A 22,525-nucleotide genomic window follows, 5' to 3' on the forward strand; every position below is an offset into this window, starting at 1 on the left:
GAAACTTCGAACTTAATTTTGTACTTAGCCCTGCATTTAATCACAGGTTTTGTATTCATTTGAGCTTACCCTATCGTCTCTTTCAATCTGCAGGATTATTTCACTTTCAGACTGTGTATCTAGCCATGTTTAAAAGTTCTGCTCTCTGCCAGAGATAAACTGACACTTTGAATACTTCACCCAGTTTCCAGAATGAAGCTACAGCTGTGTGGGTTTGGTTATTTAACGACGCTACATCAACTAGTAGGTTATTTAGCGTCGAAGAGACTGGTGATCGCGGGATGGTATTTGGCGAGATGAGGCCGAGGATTCGCCAAAGATTACCTGATATTCGCGTTACAGTTATATACATATTACATTAATGTATATTGCCAATAATTAACATGTTTTATCTTATTCTCAATTATAAGTTACATGTAGAATTTCAAATGACAAGAAGAGATGTTTTCAGACATTGTTTTACATAGCCTGAAGATCCCTATGAGGCAAAAACGTTTGCAACAAAAATAATATTAAAAACATTTTATTATCAGTTATTAAAATTTTATGCTAATCTGGCTTTCAGGAAGCCATAATTTAAGTCACACAGAATTTGTCTGCACTCAAAGTTGGGTTCTGGCATCTTGTCAGCCCATTTGAGTTGTGTGGATATAAAGGAAAACTTGTGATGGTGTCTTGTATAGTTCCTGGGATAGCTCAGTCGGTAGAGCATTCTTGTGCTAAGTGAAGGGCCTCGGGATCGATACCCGGCCCTGGTACAATTTTTCCTTGAAATTATGAAAATTTTGTTTTCGATTGTTTAAGATAAGTAATTTCACTGAAAGCGCCGTGGCGTCGTGGTCTAAGGCATCCTGCCTAGGACTCGCGTTACTGAATGCATGCTGGTTCGAGTCCTTATGGGGGAAGAGATTTTCTCATGAAATTTCGGTCAGTGTATGAGACCAGTGCCCACCCAGCATCGTGATGCACTTAGGGAGCTACGATAGGTAGGGAAATCCGATTGCGAAAACCAGCTATAACCACTGGGAGGATCATCGTGCTAACCACACGATACCTCCATTCTGGTTGGATGATCGTCCATCTGTGCTTCGACATCTGAACGTCGTCAGGCGAGCATCCGGCTGTTCTGTCTGAGCCCTTCAAGGGCTGTGGCGCCACGGATTATTATTATTATTATTATTATTATTATTATTATTATTATTATTATTATTATTATTATTATTAATTTGACTGAAAACATAAATTAAATATATTTATTTAAAGTGAATATAGTGACGAGGTAAATTTAAGATAGTCAGCGGGGTACACTGAATGGAATCTACCATGTAAAGCGAACTGATTCAGTCAGGTAAAGTGAATTGTTTGAGCCAGGAAAAGCGAAAGTAGTCGACGAGGACAAATGAATTGCGTCTAGGTCGTTAAGTGGAAGTTATCAGTTAAACAGCCTACAGTGAAAGACTCGATGAATAAATGAAGATTCTACTAATAATTACTGCAGGAAGTTGGGATATGTAAAGTGTAGCAGAATGAACTAGGAGACAAGAAATTGATTGCCAGCTGAATGAATAGAAATTCGAGAAGAGAGAAACAAGACTAAAATGTATTAGAAGGAAATATCGCAGGACTAATAAGAAATAGAATAACAGATGGATGGGACGTGTGTGATATTCAGGTGCTATTACACCACTCTTGCATTAATTTGTCTCTTCCCTGTTTTTCTTACCATCCAGAAAATTTTAATACATTTTAAAGATACGAAACGTCGCCTCTAGCGAGAGCATAATCTCGTCTATACACCGATATCCACGTTCTCAATTCTGTCAAAATACACCCTCTGCCTTCCTGGTAAGCGTGAAAGAAGAATTATTCTACTAGCAGTGAATTTTGATGCCATATAAACGCATTTGTTGGCAGGTACGAGAGGAAATGAAAAATAATAAATGACCAGCGAGTTGTGGTCGAAACCTAATGAAGCGGGCCTCTGTTGCAATGCGGAAGGTAATGTAATTGGCCGTGGAATGGCTCTTTCCGGATACGTCTTCTCTTATTCAACAACCTCACTGAACAGAGTCTGTTGTGGTTTCCCCAATACAGAGATGCAACTGCCTTTTATTTCACGTCTTTCGTGTGGCAAATTAAATACTGGATTACCACATTGTTAATATTCACTAGGGAATGGATTAGACACAATTACTCTGCCTTATGTTCTGGGCACGTAATATAAATGTTAATTAACTCTAGAGGGAGCAAATATAAATGATAAGAAGGTAGGATTGAAATACAACAAGTGAAAGGGCTTGCGTTAACGCATCTTGTTCACTGAGAGCGCAGAATCTCTACGAAAATAAGCATTGTGTTGCAATGCGTCAGGCATCCTGTAATTTTATTCCTTTAAACAAAAAATACGAGCCCGTATACAGTACGACGCATTTTAAGAACACAGAAACACTCTGTCATTATAAATATCTGCAACAAAATTTTAATAATACCTCCAAACTCGAAGTGACACAACAAAGAAAGATACAAATACTTGAAACATCCGGAATGAAGACTCTTAGACTCAGTTGCATAAAAGCAACTACAGTCCCGTCGCTCTTATTTCCGGCAGCCAATCACGTTGCAGGTCGGCTACATTTAAACTCGTGCGTCTTGTAATTCGCTAATGATGACGTTATGCAATTCCTAAGGCTCGATAAATACAGTACGATTATTTAGTCCTGACAGTCGCCGGAGATGTGCGCCTGTGTCAGGCGAGTCTATTTAGTTACACCAATCGGTGTTTGGATTAGTCACTCGCTTGCCTTCGGAGCGATCGGATGTCACGCATGCGGTAGAGCGGTATGTTTCCAGTACAGTTAAACTGTACTGCATTCCATCACCGACCGCTCGCCCTTATCTCTACTTCAGAGCTTTTCCCACTACTCCTATTACTTCCCCTCTTTCACGTCGCTAAGCTGCCAGGACTAAATAGTCGGTCTGTACTTAATATAATCGCCCGCCATTTTGGCTCTTTCGTTGGCGTTCGCATAAAGCACACGAGGACGTTATTTGCCGCTCAATTATTTAGTCAATTACAGTGCGTTTGATTTATTATCTAGGAGTTACGACATGATAAGTTCTAACGGTGCTGAAAATAGATTCCTCGTCTGGTAGCTTGGCAACGAAAGAACAAAAATGGCGAAAGATACTACCTACCTCGACTTTATAGAGCCTTCACTTCCTAAGGTGTAAGGAAAAAGGAGGAGTCACACCTGCAATAACAACGACGCGACTGTAACTAGAGATTATTTTTAACTGAACATTAGTAAATAACAGGAGCCTAATTTCTACATAGGCTATTTTGTACAAAGTATACCTAGGAACATGCAAACTACAGAGTGTTCGCTTAGCCTGCATAATGTAGGACGGCGTGCAACCGGCACGAAGGCACGCAACAAGCGGCAAACCGTCTCCAGCTCGCTCGGCAGTCCAGTTCAGTTTCTGTAGAAGTGATTATATTGACGTTAGATTGTGCGTCATTCTTCTGATTCTGTTAGTGAAGTGTTTTGATTTAGATTTAGGAGTGGTGTTTTGCTGCTGTTGCTATGTGGAACTGTAACATTAAGAAATTTCCTTGCAAATTGTCTTTTTACTTTTCCGCAATTACTTTTTTTCACACAAGTCTCTCCTTTGCTCTAATGTAAATTTTTGTGGTGCTATGTGAGCAAACTAATCTAAATACTTCACTAACACAATCAGAAGAATAACACGCAATCTAATATCAATACAACTACTATAAATCTAAACCCTTCACTAACACAATTAGAAGAATAACACGCAGTCTAATGTCAACACAATGAATGCTAAATCTAAACACTTCACTAACATAATCAGGAGAATAAAACGCAATGTAACGTACCACAACCACTCCTAAGCCTGAACACTTCACTAACACAGGAGAATAAAACCCAGTCTTACGTCAAACCAACCAATACTAAATTTAAACACTTCACTAACACAACCAGGAGAATAACACGCAGTCTAACGTATGGCATACAATCTAACATCAACATAACTACTCCTATAAACACTTCACTATCACAATCAGAAGAATAACACGCAATTGAACGCAAACATAACCACTCCTAAATTTAAACACTTCTCCTTAGCTAAGGTTCAACCATATACTATTGCTTCTTAAATCGATTTGTTATTCCAGTTGTAAATGTGTCCCTTAGATTTATTTTATTTTATTATTTAATAAGTTATTTGTTCGTAAATATCAGTCTGATATTTAACCCCCTAAAAGTGATTTTTCAAAATCGAGACTTATAAGGAAATAATTTTCCTCACACCCAAAACTGATTCATCCCAATTTATCAGAATTCTTAGTATCATTTTGAAGATGTAATTCACAAATTTGCGTAAAAATTACTCCTTTTTATAGTGTAAGATTCAGTATCCCTTATTGAAATATCTACGAAATTGTGTGCATTATTGAGTCTGCAATATATATACCTATACATTCATATATGAAGTCTCGACATTCTCATTGGAAGATATAATTGATAAATTTCCAAAATAAAATTAGTAGTAGTGGTAGTGGTAGTGATAGTTTACCATCAGAGTTAAGGCCATAAGGCCTTCTCTTCCACTCAACCAGGTTTCAGTAATATTCATGAAATACAAAATTATGTGATAGCTTACAAAGCAAATCAAAAGAAGATACCTTAGAAATTACATAAAATATAGTAGAAAATTACAAATAGTCTAGATCATTTACATAATATAAGGACAATGCAAAATAAAGTAGAAAATTAAACATAATCAAAATCAGTTACACACACAGACAATTTATAAGACCTAAAATGCTCGAGATAAATTCGACGATTACTTCACTTGAGATATAGTATATAGTTAACATTATAATAATAGGAAAATACATGTGGGTTACAAGACACACTCGTAAAATGTTGAATAGCAAAGTCGTACTAAATGGCATACAAATGATTAAGTAATATATTAAGATAATAAAAAAGGGAAGAAAGAAGAAAGAGGAAAAAAAATAACAACTTGGTAATTTAAGACTATTTAGAAACTTTCGCAAGAGTCTAGTTCTGTTCAATAAAAACATTTCTAAGTACAGTATACTTCAAAGATTTTAGACTCCGACTGTTCCTGATTTCCTGTGACTCCTTTTTATAGTGTAAGATTCAATATACCTTATTAAAATATCTGCAAACTTGTGTAAATTATTGAGTCAGGAATTTAGAAGATATAATTGACAAATTTGCGTAAAAATTACTCCTTTTATAGTGTAAGATTCAGTATCCCTTATTGTACTCGTAATACCTGGAAAATTTCGTACATTATTGAGTCAGCAATTTAGTGTCTTAATTCTGTTTATAATTCAAATAATTGTCAGTACCTTTCTAAGAAAATATGACTTATTTTTAAATAACTGTACGATTTGTAACGGAGATATCAAGATTGATTCTAAACATTACTCTCATAGGAACCTTCTTTGCACCAGATGAATGTAGATTTTTAAGCTTATTCTTAAAGTAAAAATGTATGGGATATTTTATTCAGATAAAAGAATTTAAATGCTGAAATACATTTTGCATATTATATATTCCCTACTGCTTTGAAAATTGTTAACGTGTGATTAAATAGCAAAATCAGGCCAGAGACACGTTTCAGGGTGATTTTGAAGCCCACACATGCAGTTGAAACTTTTCACTCATTTCACTGGCAGGCTACAGGAGGAATGGTATGAAAGAATTGACGTGGTTTAACTGGAGAGTTAATATTGACAGAGTAGTCATGACAACTTTTAAGCGATTTTTAATTATTTCTGTGCAGTCCATTAAAGTTTCAGTGGTTTGCCTTTAATGTTATGAACTTCTTTTTGTGGCAAGACTGGTAAAACAAGCAGCATCTCTGTGTGTTCAACTCATAGTAATCTAGTCTGAAGTTTATTGCATATATAGTGGTTTGTTTTTCAACTCTCCTTTCCTAGAAAGCACAAGTGCTCGTGCAAGGGGGAATCATTTTCACTTGCTTTCATTTTCGCGCAAAGTAAGGCGAATATTATATTTAGTGGTCTATAAAAATACTTCCAGAACTCAGACTTAAGTTCTTCCCAATATATCACTTTATTACGTAACCAAATGCTACGTTAATTTCTATGAGCCAGGAAACACTATCTTCTCCTGTGGAGTAGTCATTTTGTGGATATGTGACGTCACCTCTTCACCACTTAATGAGTACAATTGAAAATCAACGTGAACAAAACTTTGAGAAATTCTCTTTTAAAACAAACAAGGAACAGAACTGTGATATCTCATTCCATTATTTTGTTATTTAGAGTTAAACTTGTAAATACTATGTATATTATTTTAATGTACCGAAGTACATATGATATTTACATGCAGATATTCTGCGTCATCATACGATGCAAGAGTAATGGAACGGAGAAAAATTCTCCCCCGCGCCGGGATTTGAACCCGAGTTTTCCAGCTCTACGTGCTGATACTTTATCCACTAAGCCACACCGGCGCCGGAGAGAATTTTTCTCCATTCCATTACTCTTACATCGTATGCTGACGCAGAATATCTGCATGGAAATATCATATGTACTTCGGTACATTAAAATAATATACATGATATGCGTAAATCACTTCGTGATTTAAGACGGCGCTTATTCCGTCGGATCCAGGCAAACTAGTCACTCATAATGAGTGAACCTCATCACATGTGTGGACTTCGGTCCTACGTTCATAGACATCTATGACGTAGTGCAGAGGGCGGCCACTAGAGGGAACCCAAGAGTTGGAGCTTAATCTGAGATGATTTTGTCCGACGCCGGGGTAGTATCCGGTGTGGCTTAGTGGATAAAGCATCAGCACGTAGAGCTGAAAACCCGGGTTCAAATCCCGGCGCCGGAGAGAATTTTTCTCCGTTCCATTACTGTTACATCGTATAAAGTTGTAAAGTTAATATGTGAACATAGTGTACAATGATCACTGATAATGCCTAAACATACGTGTGAAGTTTCTTCCAAACATGAACAACTACGAATTGTAGGGAATGAACAAAAAGAGTGACGCGATCTTAATTCTCAATATGAATTTTGAATTTAGTTTTTTGAATGCAAATTATGTTTAATTAAAAGGAATTCTTCGATTTGGTGATTTTTAAAGAGAGTATATTTGCATTAGTCCCGTGCCGTGGCGTCGCGGTCTATGGCATCCTGCCTAGGACTCGCGTTACGGAATGCGCGCTGGTTCGAATCCTCGTGAGAGAAGAAAGTTTCTCATGACATTTCGGCCAGTACATGGGCCCGTGCCCACCCAGCATAATGATGCACTTGGGGAGCTACGATAGGTAGCGAAATCCGGTTGCGATTGCCAGCTATAACGGCTGGGGGGGATCATCGTGCTAACCACACGATACCTCCATTCTGGTTGGATGATCGTCCACCTCTGCTTCTGCATGTGGGCGTGAGGCCAGCAGCCGGCTAGTCGATCTAGGCCCTTCACGGGCTGTAGCGCTACGGATTATTATTATATTTTCATTAAACCAGTTTTTGACAATACTTATGCCTTCATTTACGCAACCGTAAGTACATTTCCCTCTTTTTTTTGGGTTATTTTACGACGCTGTATCAACATCTAGGTTATTTAGCGTCTGAATGATATGAAGGTGATAATGCCGGTGAAATGAGTCCGGGGTCCAGCACCGAAAGTTACCCAGCATTTGCTCGTATTGGGTTGAGGGAAAACCCCGGAAAAAACCTCAACCAGGTAACTTGCCTCGACCGGGATTCGAACCCGGGCCACCTGGTTTCGCACCCAGACGCGCTGACCGTTACTCCACAGGTGTGGAGCATTTCCATCTTACACAATGGAAAGTTAACATGGTATCATGTGAAAATGTTGTAACTTTGCTTTCGTATCTTTATAGATTAATATTTAATCGATATATTAATAATAAGTTTGATCCTAATACTGTACCTTGTGGAACACCAATATTAACATTCTTATGTTACTATACAGTATATTTAATCAATTTTGTCACTAGATTCTGTCTGAAAAATATGACAAAAATGAATCCAAAGCAACTCTTTTCATTCTCATGCACTTTAATTTTGTTATAAGTTGCAAATTGTTTACCGCGTCAAAAGCCCTTTGTAAATGTAAAAAGATACTGTCACAATTATTTCATGTGCCTAATGTATCAAAACATGTTACAGTAACATTTAAAATTGAAGAGGTAGATTCCAAACTGGTCCCTGTGAAAAATGACAAAATTGATGAAACAAATTTGACGCTCCTGTTGCCTACATATCTGTATTTTATTTTATCGGATCTAAGTCAAGACTTGGGGAATTCTGTTAAATAAACTTACCCAGTTATATATTGGCTTGAAATGGATACATTAAAATGTGAATAAAAGGGGTTAATAAAAATGTTTTAGTACACTTTGAAATCCACCTCTTCAATTCCAAACTCCGTTTTTACAGTATATTTAAATCTAAATTTATTATAATTGATCCAATTATTGTTTTCTATAAATCTGATTAATCTAAAATGTAACTTTACTCACACGGAAAGTTCTCTGTTGATTTCTTGGTAAGGCTAAGTTAATTGCAGGGCCATTGTACAGCGAAAGGATTGTATGAATTAAAAAGTCGCCTCCATCGGAAATCGAAACCGTGACCTTCTGGCTTGCAGAGCTTCACCTTAAACCCGAAGGTATTTAGCGCTCCTTTCGTGGTCGTTACAGGTTAAAATTGTAGTTGAATTGCCTTACATTTTATAGTTCATTGCTTAAATTTGAGGAATTGTGTAGATTATGGGTGACTTAATGTTAGATAAGCTGTACGCTGTAATTAGTTTGGCGGTATGTACCGGGCAGCTGGGGATGTGTATGATACAAGAGCACAATTCCCTAGCCTGACCGCTCCACGTGACGCTAATAGGGGCCATGTTGCTGTTAATGAACTATGCAGTCATTGATGAATGAATGCGCCCGCCTGTGCCACGCATTGATATGATTTGGACGGGTTAATGAATTGTATGCTCTGTAATGAACAGGACAACTGTCCGTTCCCTTGTCCCTAATGGGAGCGCAGGGAGTCATAGCTGGTTCATTCATGACAACTCAACTCCGCCCTGTGGGGAGTACAGGGGTGCAGGTGGTGACATTACTCCGCGGGAGACGTGAGAGATTACTTATCTCAAGTCCTGAGGGCACGGATGTGAATTTTCACTCAGGATTGCCACTATGGTTGAAGTGGTAGCGATTTCACTCTGGAACACAGAAATTCCGCGTTCCAATTCCCTTCAGAACTATTAAGGTTGTTGTGAGTGTAGGTATTAACACCAAAAATAAAAAGAAAAATGAGTTACAAATGACCAGAAAAGGGGACAATAATATTGATTTTTTAAATATTGATCATTTGTTGCCTATTCTGTGGAATTTAGTACGTTTCGAAAGTTGTAATTGTGACAAGGTACAACAATAGGCCTACAGGTAAATACGAAAAAATTTGACAAATATGGCGCGATTACCTCCAGTGAAGGTAATAACAACGCTTATTTTTTTAGAACAAAGGAACATGTTTATAAGCAAAAGTGACAAATATTAAGGTTAGAGTAAGTGAAAGTATTAACTTCATCAATTCAAAAAATGAGTTGCAGTTGATCAGAAATACGGACAATAATATTGATATTTTTATATTGATCATTTGTGGTCTTTCCTGTGTATCGTTATGTTACAAAACAACTATTTTAATTACTTGTCAACATATTTATTATGAGGCTTATAATTTATTGTGTCAATTTCTCCGGGAATTTTTGAGACAAACATACATAACAAAAAGTATGAAGACTCACCTAGTTGATACTGCTTCAGCCATGATTTTAAACATGTGAGTGCATTCGAATGCTTCGAATTAAGTACCGCTCTACATATAGTTACTATGTTTCCTGCATAACTAAACACGAAAAAACTTTTTTCTGTCAAGCACTTCTCCACGATCGTTCAATTTAAATCCAAATGTTTCACCGAGTTTACCTCTCAAATTCTGATATGACATAATGTAGTTTCTATTTTTCGCAAACAACAGAAAACTGATTTTTTCCTTATCAAACTAAACACACAACCTTCATATACACACTCAGTACAGAAACTGCAACTGCAAAACTACAGCGGTCGAAACAAAAGACTGGCCTCTTTTGTAATCGAATTACCAGATTTTAGAAAGAGAAGGAGGTAGTTACGCTCTCACTTGCACACAGTGTAGACATAAGAGATGAGGGGACGAATCCCAGAAAAGTATGTATTTCATATGATAGGAAGATGAGCTGACAACAAGGTGGAAGTTTTCTTGGAAAATCATGAAACTTATTAAGGGTTTCGTATTGTGTTTCATTTTCCTACGCTACCTGGTTTACAGTTAGAAAATAACACTACTTTTAAGTAAGCAATTCTCGAGAGAGAAATATTTTCGGAATTTTTAGTATGAGTTTGTATTAACAAAATAATAATTAATATCAACTACAACCGATTAATTTTAATCGACTCGATTTTTCAATTAAATATTTTTGATCGATTAATCTTACAACAGAAATTAATCGATTAATCGATTAGATTAATCCATGAAATCCCACAACACTAGTAATAACACAACTTATTATTTTAGAACAATGAAACATGTTTATAAGAAAAAGTGACAAATATTAAGGTAAGGGTAAGTGAAGGTATTAACGCCATCAATTCAAAAAATGAGTTACAACTGACCAGAAATACGGACAGCAATATTGCTTTTGCAGATGTTGATCATTTGTAGCCTATCGTGTGAAATGTAGTACGTTTCAAAAGTTGTAATTGTGACAATGTTTTACAAGCATACAAGTAAACACGTAAAGGTGTGACGCATACTGGCGCTATTACCTGCAGTGAAGGTAGTAACTCCAGTGGTTTTACTATGCATTATCGCTTATATTAAAATTGTACACATTTGTTCCATATATTCTTATAAATTGGACTTTTAGGGAACGAATTTTGAAACTATCACATTTTAGCATATGATAATGGAACTTATGACTTATTAAAAGTCGGTACCGGTACTAGGTTATTATTTGAAATCCTTTTATATCTACAGTCTCTCTTTAGTTAGAAATGTGTGGTTAACTGTGCTTTCTAAGATGAGCAATTCATATTAAAATCACGCGCTCTATAATCTCAATTTAATTAACTTGACAATGACATGGTTTGTTATTAAAATTCCTGTAAATACACAACTATGGCTGTTTCCGTTCTGCTTAGCTCTCTGTGGCAGCCTATTCCACAGGCTATACTCGTAGATATTGCTTTTTAATAACGTTAAGTTATGAATTGGAGTTTGTAAGTAGCAGTTTGTTTTCCAGATCTCATTACAATTTATTCTCATGTTTGAAAAATACAAAGTACATAACTTGAAGATAGTGTAATTCAATGTATAAATTCTCCTAAAAAGAGATTTCTTTTATTTAGTTTCACGTTTATACATTCGTTCCTGAGCTGAATCAATATACTGCTCGTTTAATAGAATTTAATATACCAGTAAGTAGCATACCAATAATTAAATTGAAACTGTTTTAATAGCAGTAAACAAAGGAAATAAAAATTGCCATTACTTATATTAAACTAAAGGCTCTGTAATACATTCATTTCCACATCTCTGCTCTTTTGAGATAGTTTTCAGGATAATTATTAAATCCGCATTTTTTGTCAAGGGATTAAAATAACTTATATTTCAATACTGTGAATTTATTTACTGTGCATTGAGTTAATTATGATTGCAAATACTGTTGGATAACGTGTAAAACGCAATTGTTTTCTTCATTGTATAGACAATTTAACGGCGTTCTATTAACTACATGTCCTCAGTAGAGTTTGTGATAGGAAGATAATTTTAATCAGAAGACGCCGAGAAATCGACATGAGATTACCTAACATTCGTCCACTATGGTTAAGTGGATAGCGCTTACGCTTCCTGATCAAGCAGTAAGAGGTTCTATTCCCGATGTGGGCAATGAATAAATTTATCCTCCGTCTACCGGACTAGGTGTTTGTCCGTTGTGATGTGACTGTCCTGTGATGTCTCGACGGTGGCTCTGAGTCATGTGGCTTCCACGACCAGGGAGGCACGTATTTGTCATATGTCTAGTGTGCGTTTAAATGAATCGCTCTCTTCTACCCGCAATGGTGTGTAAGTGAGGTGAAAAAGAGTTTAGCAGCGTAGTAAGAAGCAAAGAAAGAAAGAAAATAGAAATCGACAGCTTTACTATGCCGTATATATCTTTACGTAGAACTACGTGTTGGTGACAAGGAGAAGCAACGAAAACAAGGGGAAGAGAAGGAAAAAATGAGAATGCAAGGAGAAGAAGGGGAATGGAAGGAAAGTAATGGGAATGCAAGGAGAAGAAGGGGATGCAAGGAAAGTAAGGGGTATGCAAGGAAAGCAGGGGGAATGAAAGGAAAACAAGGTGAATACAAGGAAAACAGAGGGAATACAAGGGGAAGAAGTGCAAGATAAAGAGAACAAAAGAAAGACATGCACACTATCCTGTTTATAATCTAGTCAAAGCATACTCACATAGTGATTCTGAAGAGCTTTTCTTCTGGATCATTAATTCAAATACTCTTCACGAATCACCGAAGGCCGTTTTTGCTGGCGTAACCTTAAAAAAGTATATTATATATATTATTTTGAAAAAAAAAACGTGCGTTTGGAGTTAAACTGTAATATGGGATTTAAAGTTCAAGTGTTGTTATGTCAAGTGTAAAAGATTTGCTGATGATATGGCGTTGTTAGCAGAAGAGGAGATGATATTAAGTGATATGCTACTGGAGCTAAATGCCAGCTGTGAGCAATATGGAATGAAGATAAATGCCAACAAGACAAAGACTATGGTCATAGAAAGAAAAGTAAAGAAGGTAAACTTGCGAATTCTAACTGAGACAGTAGAGTAAGTGGACAGCTTCAGATATTTGGGGTGTACTATAAGCAGTAACATGAGCTATTGCCAAGAAGTAAAAAAAGGTTAGCAGTGGCAAAGGAAGCTTTTAATAGAAAATAGAGCATCTTCTGCGGACCTCTGGAGAAAGAACTAAGGGAGAAACTATGAAGTGCTTTGTATGGAGTGTATCGTATGGAGCAGAAACATGGATATTACGTCGAAGTGGATAGAAGCGACTAGAAGTATTTGAAATGTGAAATGGACAGACAGAATAAGAAACGAAGCTGGATTGGTCGGGGAAGCCCCACAACTTGGCCTGCTCGTTCCCGAAACCAAATCCCCTAGATTTTGGTTATGGGGACATATGAAGAAATTGGTCTATGCCACTCCAATAAAAAATGTGCAGACATTACAGGATCGCGTCTTCAAAGCATGTCAGCACATACAAGAGCAAGGAGATCAATTTCAAAGAGTGCGGGATTCCTTACGCCGAAGGGCAGAGGAATGCAATGCCATGAATGGACATCACATTGAGCACCTCCTATGAACTAGTGTTCAGATCTCAGAAAGTATGTGTTGTAGGACCCATGCTTATTAGATATTATTTTCTTGTTTTGAAGCATGCTAGCACCTCCTAAAATATTGGATACTTTTTTAACACCCTGTATATTTTATTGCTTTTCAATTAAGTCTTTCTCAAATATGGTATCTGTACTTAAAGTTATACATAAAATAGTACGAGTAAAAAATCAAGTATTGATTCTATCTTACAGAATTTTTTGTACTAATGCAAAACTTATGTTATATTTTACAGGTAATGTGTTCGTGATCGCCGCCATCTTGCTGGAACGCAATCTTCAGAACGTGGCCAACTATTTGATCGTCTCTCTTGCCGTAGCAGACCTCATGGTAGCCTGTCTAGTCATGCCCCTCGGTGCTGTGTATGAGGTAAGTGTAAGCATACATTTCTGTACTCATGAATGTGCAGTTTATGGAGTGAGATTATAAACATAATTATGCATGAAATGTTTACTCCAGAGTTTTTTTTAAACTGTTTGCGATAGAAAATCATAAACGGTTCTTTGCTTAAACATAAACTCAATAAAGTTTTGCAGATTTATTTATTCATATCATGTAAAACAAAAATGTGCGTATGGGGTGTATACTATTAAGCGACAGTATATTTTTCTGTCTTAAATTTCTCTTTTAATACATATACAATATACAGAATTTAAACTAAATTTTAATACATATTTATTTCTATTTGAATTCATATCGTTTAAAGCCAGTTGAGCACATAGGACATAAATTACAATAATACATTCTTATTCCTGATATTTCGTTTCAATCGTTTTTAATTGAATTTATATGAACGAAAAAATGTATATAGCGTGTACAGGGTTGTTTCCGATCTCTGGTAACGAATTTAAATGACGTCATGTGCATCAGGAATCACACCAAGAGATGAAGTGCGGCGAGAGGTGACAGACCAGTAGTGAGTGATCTCATAGTCAGAGTGCACGGCGACTCACAGCAGAAATTCCCAAGAAAATCGAGCCTTTTTTAGAGGGGTGCATAACAAGCCTCTCCAAGTACAGTTTTAATTTTTACGGTATAGGCCTGTTAAAGTGACACAATTAAATTCATTTTAATTAATACATGACAAAGGACGCGAACAGAGAAATAATACAGTTTTATTTCTTATGGAACTGACATATAAATGCAGATGTGTATCGCCTACAGGTATGCTTGGTTCCTATCGACAGATTTATTTCAATTCGAATATAGAATATGTTATATTAAACTTGGTAGGTACTATTTTATTGTGACCATAGACAGAAACGATGATATTTTATTCATTTTAAATATAATAAAGAGAGTACAATTAGAAGAAATGCAATTTTATTCCATTTTGAATATACGTTTTATAAAGACATACGCAGTTATCTATACCCCTTTTCATGCTACTTATTTCATGGAGGTCGCGGCTAACCGCCCAGAACAACACCAGCCATTCGCACTTAAGCAATGTTGTCTGGTTGCAATGTTAAGACTCAGTCACTGTTAGATATGTTAATTTAAATATTGCATGCGCTCATACAAAAATTGTAGCCAAGGAGGATGAGACTGTAAACTAAATCGGAATGAAAAGCATTATAATAGATGCATACTACGTATAAACAATGCCATTGTCTTTAATTTGGATAGTAGGCCTATATCTGTACAAGATGGATGTGCTCCTTCACTACTGGATATCATCTATGTTTCACTTCTGATACTGATTTTATTATAATATAGTACTGTGACTTATGTCTGATGGTTTGTGCGACGGATTGCTACTGTGTTCAACTCCCGGCAATGATCATACACTCATTTTGACACCATCTTCACACTTTATAATGAAATGGGCTGATTTACGACTCGTAACTTGACTTCGTTCCCACTAATCTTTATATTTCGCAGGTTTAGGTAATATCATATATTATACTCTATTTAGATAATGTCTCTTATTTTGTCTTACATATTAGGCCTATGCTTTTTTTGCATACTTGTCTTGTCTATCAGGTTGTTTTCTTATTAGATATAGAACTTCTACTTAGATTGAGTATTATCGCTATTAAGCGATATGTTTCAATTTTGAGAAATCATCTTTATGGATTTAATAATTAATAATTCATATATTTTTATAATTAACTAGATTTGATTATATGTACGAGTATACAGGTTGTTTCACAAATACGGGGCATAATTTCAGGTATGTATTTCCCACATGTAGAAAATCAAAATAGTTCATTACAACATGTGTCCAGAAATGCTTCATTTCTGAGTTATGGCCTTCACAACATTGAAATTCACCGGAACGTTTTTCTTTCCGCAGGTCGTTGTCATTACAGAAGATGTTCAAAATGTCCACCTCCTACTTGAATACAGACCTCATATCGATGTCTCATTGACCTGCGAACACGATCCCAAACTCCAGGAGTATTGCATATGTCCTCAGAACATGCCACAATTCGATTCCGAAGGGATTCCAAATCAGGCACCGGAGACGAATAAACCAATGATTTTAAATGGCCCCACAAGTAGAAATCCAGAGGGTTCAGATCAGGTGAGCGTGGACGCTAAGCAATTGGGCCACCTCTACCTATCCATCGATCAGGAAACCTTCGATCCAAGTACCGGCGAGCCGTACGACAAGTGTGCAGGAGCGCCATCATGCAAGAAGTGAATGTGTTGACGATTGATCAGTGGAGTGTTTTCTAAAACATGAGGTATGGTGTTTTCCAGGAAGTTTGTGTACGCCTGCCCCGTAAGTCTGTTTACAAGTACATGGGGTCCAACTAATCGATCACCTATGATACCGGCCCACATGTTGAGGGAGAACCGCACCTGGTGATGAGATGGAACAGTTGCACGTGGGTTTTCATATGCTCATACATGCTGATTGTGGAAATTTGTTATGCCATCTCGTGTGAACTGTGCTTCATCTGTAAATAATACTAAGGCAGGAAAGTTCGGATTTACACCACACTGCTGCAAGAACCACTGACAGAATCTACCCCGTGCAGGGTAATCTGCTGGTGACAGGGCCTGTACACGTTGCAAATGATAAGGATACAATTGATACTCTTTCAACAGTCTCCAGACAGTCGTATGAGGAACATTGACTTGCAACGCTACCCTTCGTGTGCTGATAGAAGGAGTCATGTTCACAGCCTCCATAATCACCTCCTATACTTCTGGAGCTCTAGATCTTGGTCGTCCCCTTCCCAAACCAGGAGAGTTAAATTTTCCATACTCGCACAGACGGTAATGGAGAAGTACAAATGTCTTCCGATCTGGACATTTTCGCTGTGGGTACCTCTCCTGGTACAAACGACGAGCCAGCACAGCATTGCCGTCCGCCTTACCGTACATGAAGTATATCTCTGCCAGCTCTTGATTTGAATACATGTCGCACAATCTAACGCTTACACAACACTGAATGTAACCTTCGACTCGGAATGAACTGTCAGAGTGCCCTCTTAATGTCTCCTTTGACGGCAACGACCTGCGGAAAGAAAAACGTTCCGGTGAATTTCAATGTTGTGAAGGCCATAACTCGGAAATAAAGCACTTCCGGACACATGTTGTAATGAACTATTTTGATTGTCTATATGTGGGAAATACATACCTGAAATTATTCCCCGTATTTTTAAACACCCTGTATATAATTATTTATAACACTTGTACTTGTGGCAGTCCTTTGATAAGGAAAGATTGTAGCAATAAACTGCTGCAATTGGAGACCTACTTGGTACTTGATTTCAGGTAACTAAAATACAAGACTACTTACAATAATAAAATGTTAAACAAAATTATACTGGTTTATTCAACTTAGAGGAATGCTTTGTTACTTAAATGAAGTAACTTCATTCTTGTGTACGGTCACTAATACCATGGTTTTTTTCCGAAATTTCTTGACACATCGTCTTGAATTAGTGTCATTACGTCATTAGTGATACAGTATGACCGTGAGATGGTTATATCTTAAATACCAAAGCATCGCCATTATTAACGCAAAGTGAAATTTAGCACATCCGGATGTACTCCACAACAATACTTTACAAGTAAATTCAGTGGAATAATGCACTTGAAAATAGTTCGAATAATTAACAAAGGAAAAAATTGATTTCACATAAATATAATTTACTTAATATTCTGAATTAATGTGTGTATGTCTAATGCCTACCCACTTCACTTTGCGTGATTCGGGTTGCGCATACTGCGAATAGATGGCAGGACTGTGACCCATTTTCAAGTTGCACACCATTTCGGCGAGCCACGTTATGCATGATGTGTATCTGTGAAGAGTTACTAGCCACGTTATGCATGATGTGTATCTGTGAAGAGTTAAATTTTCAGTCAAATTTACATATAAGGAATTGTTCTTATTTTTGATCCAGAAGCACGCTCACGCGTTATCCAAACATAATTATGACTCACTCTATATGCGTACGTGCGTAGACCTATGTATATGTGTGTATGTGTATATATAGTAGTCTATGTATTAGTACATACTACATTCGTAACTAGCAAGCACGTCGCGCTTAATGGTTAAAGTATTCCTTTCATTCATTCATTCATTCATTCATTCATTCATTCATTCATTCATCCATCCATCCATCCATCCATCCATCCATCCATCCATCCATCCATCCATCCATCCATCCATCCATCCATCCATCTACAGTATTTAGAACAGCTCAAAAATCATTACACTAGTCTGCGCGAAACAAGTAACCCGGCAGGAACGGACGGTTAGGGTGGGGATAGTCATCTTTTCGTAGCAGAAGGCGGTCAGAAGGAAGTGGGGTGGAGTGAGAGTTTTGTAAAGTTATGACAGAAAACATAGTTCCCTAAAACTAATGTATAGTTTCAATTTCTAAGTTTTATTTCGTTTCACGTGTGTAACCTAAATGAAAAGAAATAAATATTGAAAAGCAATAATACTGTGTTTTAGAATTAAAAATTGCATGAGTAGGCTATAATAATAATACTAGAAAGATAAGTACAGTAGGTAATACAGTACATTATGGCCGATTAGTAACGCAGAGCGAGAGGCAACCGAGAGGCAACTTGACAGTACGAACAACCATTTTCATACTAACCCATACGTATCCCCATTCTGTCTCAAAAAGTAGCATCGTTGTATTGTATTGTGTTGTATTTATTAACATTCCATGGTATTCATACATTGCTTCACAGCTAGAATATGGAACAAGTCAAAACACATAATACTATTTTAAAGTCTTAATTTATAGTCACAGTCTAGATGCTATATATACAGTAGAGATTTACAATATAGTCTACTAGTACAACACAAAGTTTTAGTAGGCCTATCAATTTCATGAAGCGTTACTGAATGTCATGAATTCACCTACAGAATGGAAGACGTGAGAAATTAGGCACTTCTTTAATTTGGCCCTAAATAATCTTATGTTTTGAGTTTCATTTTTTATATCGATAGGGAGGCTATTAAAAATGTTTACTGCCATATAACGCACTCCTTTTTGATAGCACGATAGACTTGCCGATGGAGTATGAAAGTCATTTTTTGATGTGTATTTATGCTATGAACTGTTGAATTAGTTACAAAGTTTTCACGATTACACAAGAGGAAGATTATTAATGAAAAGATATACTGACAAGCCATGGGCATTATTTGTAGGTTTTTGAAAATAGTCCTACAAGATTCCCTAGATTTGGCACCTACTATTATTCTAATTACTCTTTTTTGTAATAGGAATATACTGTTACTATCTGTGGAATTTGCCCAGAATATTATTCCAAAACTCATTACCGAGTGAAAGTATATTGCATAAGGGAGGCGAAAATAGGTAGACCTATATGAGTAGATGCTACCATTTCAGAGTTCATTCATTCATTCATTCATTCATTCATTCATTCATTCATTCATTCATTCATTCATTCACTCATTCGTTCACACATTCATTCACTCACTCACTCATTCACTCACTCACTCATTCACTCACTCACTCACTCACTCACTCACTTACTCATGCATCCATCCATCCATTCTAACTAATTCTTGATTTAATTAATTTTGTAATTCATTCATTTATTCACTCATCCATTCTTTCAATCGTTATTTTCTACGTGTTATGTACACTCATATTTCGTTCATTTGTCCTTTATTTCTTTTAACTCTCCCTTCCTTCGTCAGTTTCAGTTCATCCTTCAATTCTCTCATTCTTTCGTCCTTTATTTTTCTTTCTTTTTCCTTTATTTATTCCTTTTTATCTTTCTTTCCTTCTTTCTCGACCACTAAGTATTTCTTCAGTCATTCATTTACCTACTCATTCTTGTATTTCCTCTTCAATTTAATTGTCTCTCTTTCTTTCACTCGTCACTTAATTTTTTTCGTTCATTCACCCTTCCATTCGTTGACTCTTTCTTCCATTCATATTATAATTAATTTGCCTACGTTCATTTCAATGCAAATTTAATTAATTTTCTTGTATCTCTCGATTAGGACTACATTGTAATCTCCCGTGATTTATTATAAGAGTTCTGTCTTCTGCTTCAAGAATGTGAGCTACATGTAGCAAATCTCTGTTTCGTCTGTCTGGTGACAATACAGCCTTCATTCTTCAATCTACATTGTGAATAAAGTGAACTGAATGGACTGAAGGTTTGACGTTGATGGTTGGAATACAGCTATTGTGAACCGTTGTTTGTTTCGTGCAGCTAACACACTTCCACGAAATTCTGTCGAACGGAGCTCTCCATTGACGTTAACGGCCTGCTGCGTTGTGTTTTTTAATCTCTCTGATGGTTACTTATTGTACTCTTGGTCTGGGGATTTGTCTTCAATTGTTTTCCTTTTTGTAGGAACTTCGCTGTTGTTACAGCAGAAAGAAAGGATCGCTCTACGTACCACGACTATGAAATGCAGACCAATTAAGACTACTTTTGTGTCTTATGTTTCACCATTTGATTGGAAGTTGAATAATCTTCAAATTTCTAACTTAATGCAAGGATTATTATTTGTCTAATATCGCAGAAATACGGAGATACAAGTACATCTTGACCAAATTCAATTGAAACTCCTTCCAAAAAAAGATATTTTTTAATTTAGTAGGTTATTTTAAGACGCTTTATCAATGTCTAGGTTATTTAGCGTCTGAATGAGATGGTGATAATGCCGGTGAAATGAGTCCGGGGTCCAACACCGAAAGTTAACAAGCATAAAAAAGAAGAAAAAGAAGGAAAGAAAGCCATTAACAATAATATAAAATATTTACAAAATAACTGAGCAATTTCTAAAATCTGTAATAGAAACTAAAGTATGCTTTGTGGTCAAATGGGTTTAGTAACTCCAAAAATGTGTGTGATGTGAAGGAGATAATTATATGTATCATAATACAGGGTATAATTTCAGGTATGTATTTCCCACATGTAGACAATCAAAATAGTTCATTACAACATGTGTCCGGAAATGCTTTATTTCCGAGTTATGGCCTTCACAACATTGAAATTCACCGGAACGTTTTTCTTTCCGCAGGTCGTTGCCGTCAAAGGAGACATTAAGAGGGCACTCTGACAGTTCATTCCGAGGCGAAGGTTACATTCAGTGTTGTGTAGGCGTTAGACTGTGCGACATGTATTCAAATCAAGAGCTGGCAGAGATACACTTCATGTACTGTAAGGCGGACGGCAATGCCGCGCTGGCTCGTCGTTTGTACCAGGAGAGGTACTCACAGCGACAATGTCCAGATCGGAAGACATTTGTACGTCTCCATTACCTCTGTGCGAGTATGGAAAATTTAACTCTCCTGGTTTGGGAAGGGGACGACCAAGATCTACAACTCCAGAAGTACAGGAGGAGATTGTGGAGGCTGTGAACATGACTCCTTCTATCAGCACACGAAGGGTAGCGTTGCAAGTCAATGTTCCTCATGCGACTGTCTGGAGACTGTTGAAAGAGTATCAATTGTATCCTTATCATTTGCAACGTGTACAGGCCCTGTCACCAGCAGATTACCCTGCACGAGTTAGGTTCTGTCAGTGGTTCTTGCAGCAGTGTGGTGTAAATCCGAACTTTCCTGCCTTAGTATTATTTACAGATGAAGCACAGTTCACAAGAGATGGCATAACAAATTTCCACAATCAGCATGTATGAGCATATGAAAACCCACATGCAACTGTTCCATCTCATCACCAGGTGCGGTTCTCCCTCAACATGTGGGTCGGTATCATAGGTGATCGATTAGTTGGACCCCATGTACTTGTAAACAGACTTACGGGGCAGGCGTACACAAATTTCCTGGAAAACACCATACCTCATGTTTTAGAAGACACTCCACTGATCAATCGTCAACACATTCACTTCTTGCATGATGGCGCTCCTGCACACTTGTCGTACGGCTCGCCTGTACTTGGATCGAAGGTTTCCTGATCGATGGATAGGTAGAGGTGGCCCAATTGCTTGGCCTCCACGCTCACCTGATCTGAACCTTCTGGATTTCTACTTGTGGGGCCATTTAAAATCATTGGTTTATTCGTCTCCGGTGCCTGATTTGGAATCCCTTCGGAATCGAATTGTGGCATGTTCTGAGGACATACGCAATACTCCTGGAGTTTGGGATCGCGTTCGCAGGTCAATGACACATCGATGTGAGGTCTGTATTCAAGCAGGAGGTGGACATTTTGAACATCTTCTGTAATGACAACGACCTGCGGAAAGAAAAACGTTCCGGTGAATTTCAATGTTGTGAAGGGCATAACTCGGAAATGAAGCATTTCCGGACACATGTTGTAATGAACTATTTTGATTGTCTACATGTGGGAAATACATGCCTGAAATTATGCCCCTTATATTTGAAACACTCTGTATACTTTCCCTTGAACTAAAATGGTACATTGACTATTGACACTTGGAAACAGACACTACAATGCGATAACACAACGGAAAGCACTGTTTGTGATTTGATTTATGAAGTGTCCACACCTGAAGAGTAATGGTTAGC

At 37.1% G+C, this 22,525-nt stretch overlaps 1 protein-coding gene across 1 annotated transcript in view; it reads left to right on the forward strand.

Moving 5' to 3' along the window:
- LOC138696640 (5-hydroxytryptamine receptor-like) overlaps window positions 1-22,525 on the forward strand; it is a 1,489,006-nt gene that overhangs the window by 1,175,782 nt on the left and 290,699 nt on the right. The window contains exon 7 of the mRNA XM_069821850.1: window positions 13,807-13,940. Coding sequence (XP_069677951.1) covers window positions 13,807-13,940 — 134 coding nt within the window. The remainder of the gene's footprint in view (window positions 1-13,806; window positions 13,941-22,525) is intronic.

The sequence above is a fragment of the Periplaneta americana genome, chromosome 1, assembly GCF_040183065.1.
Source record: "Periplaneta americana isolate PAMFEO1 chromosome 1, P.americana_PAMFEO1_priV1, whole genome shotgun sequence".
Classification (NCBI taxonomy): Eukaryota; Metazoa; Arthropoda; class Insecta; order Blattodea; family Blattidae; genus Periplaneta; species Periplaneta americana.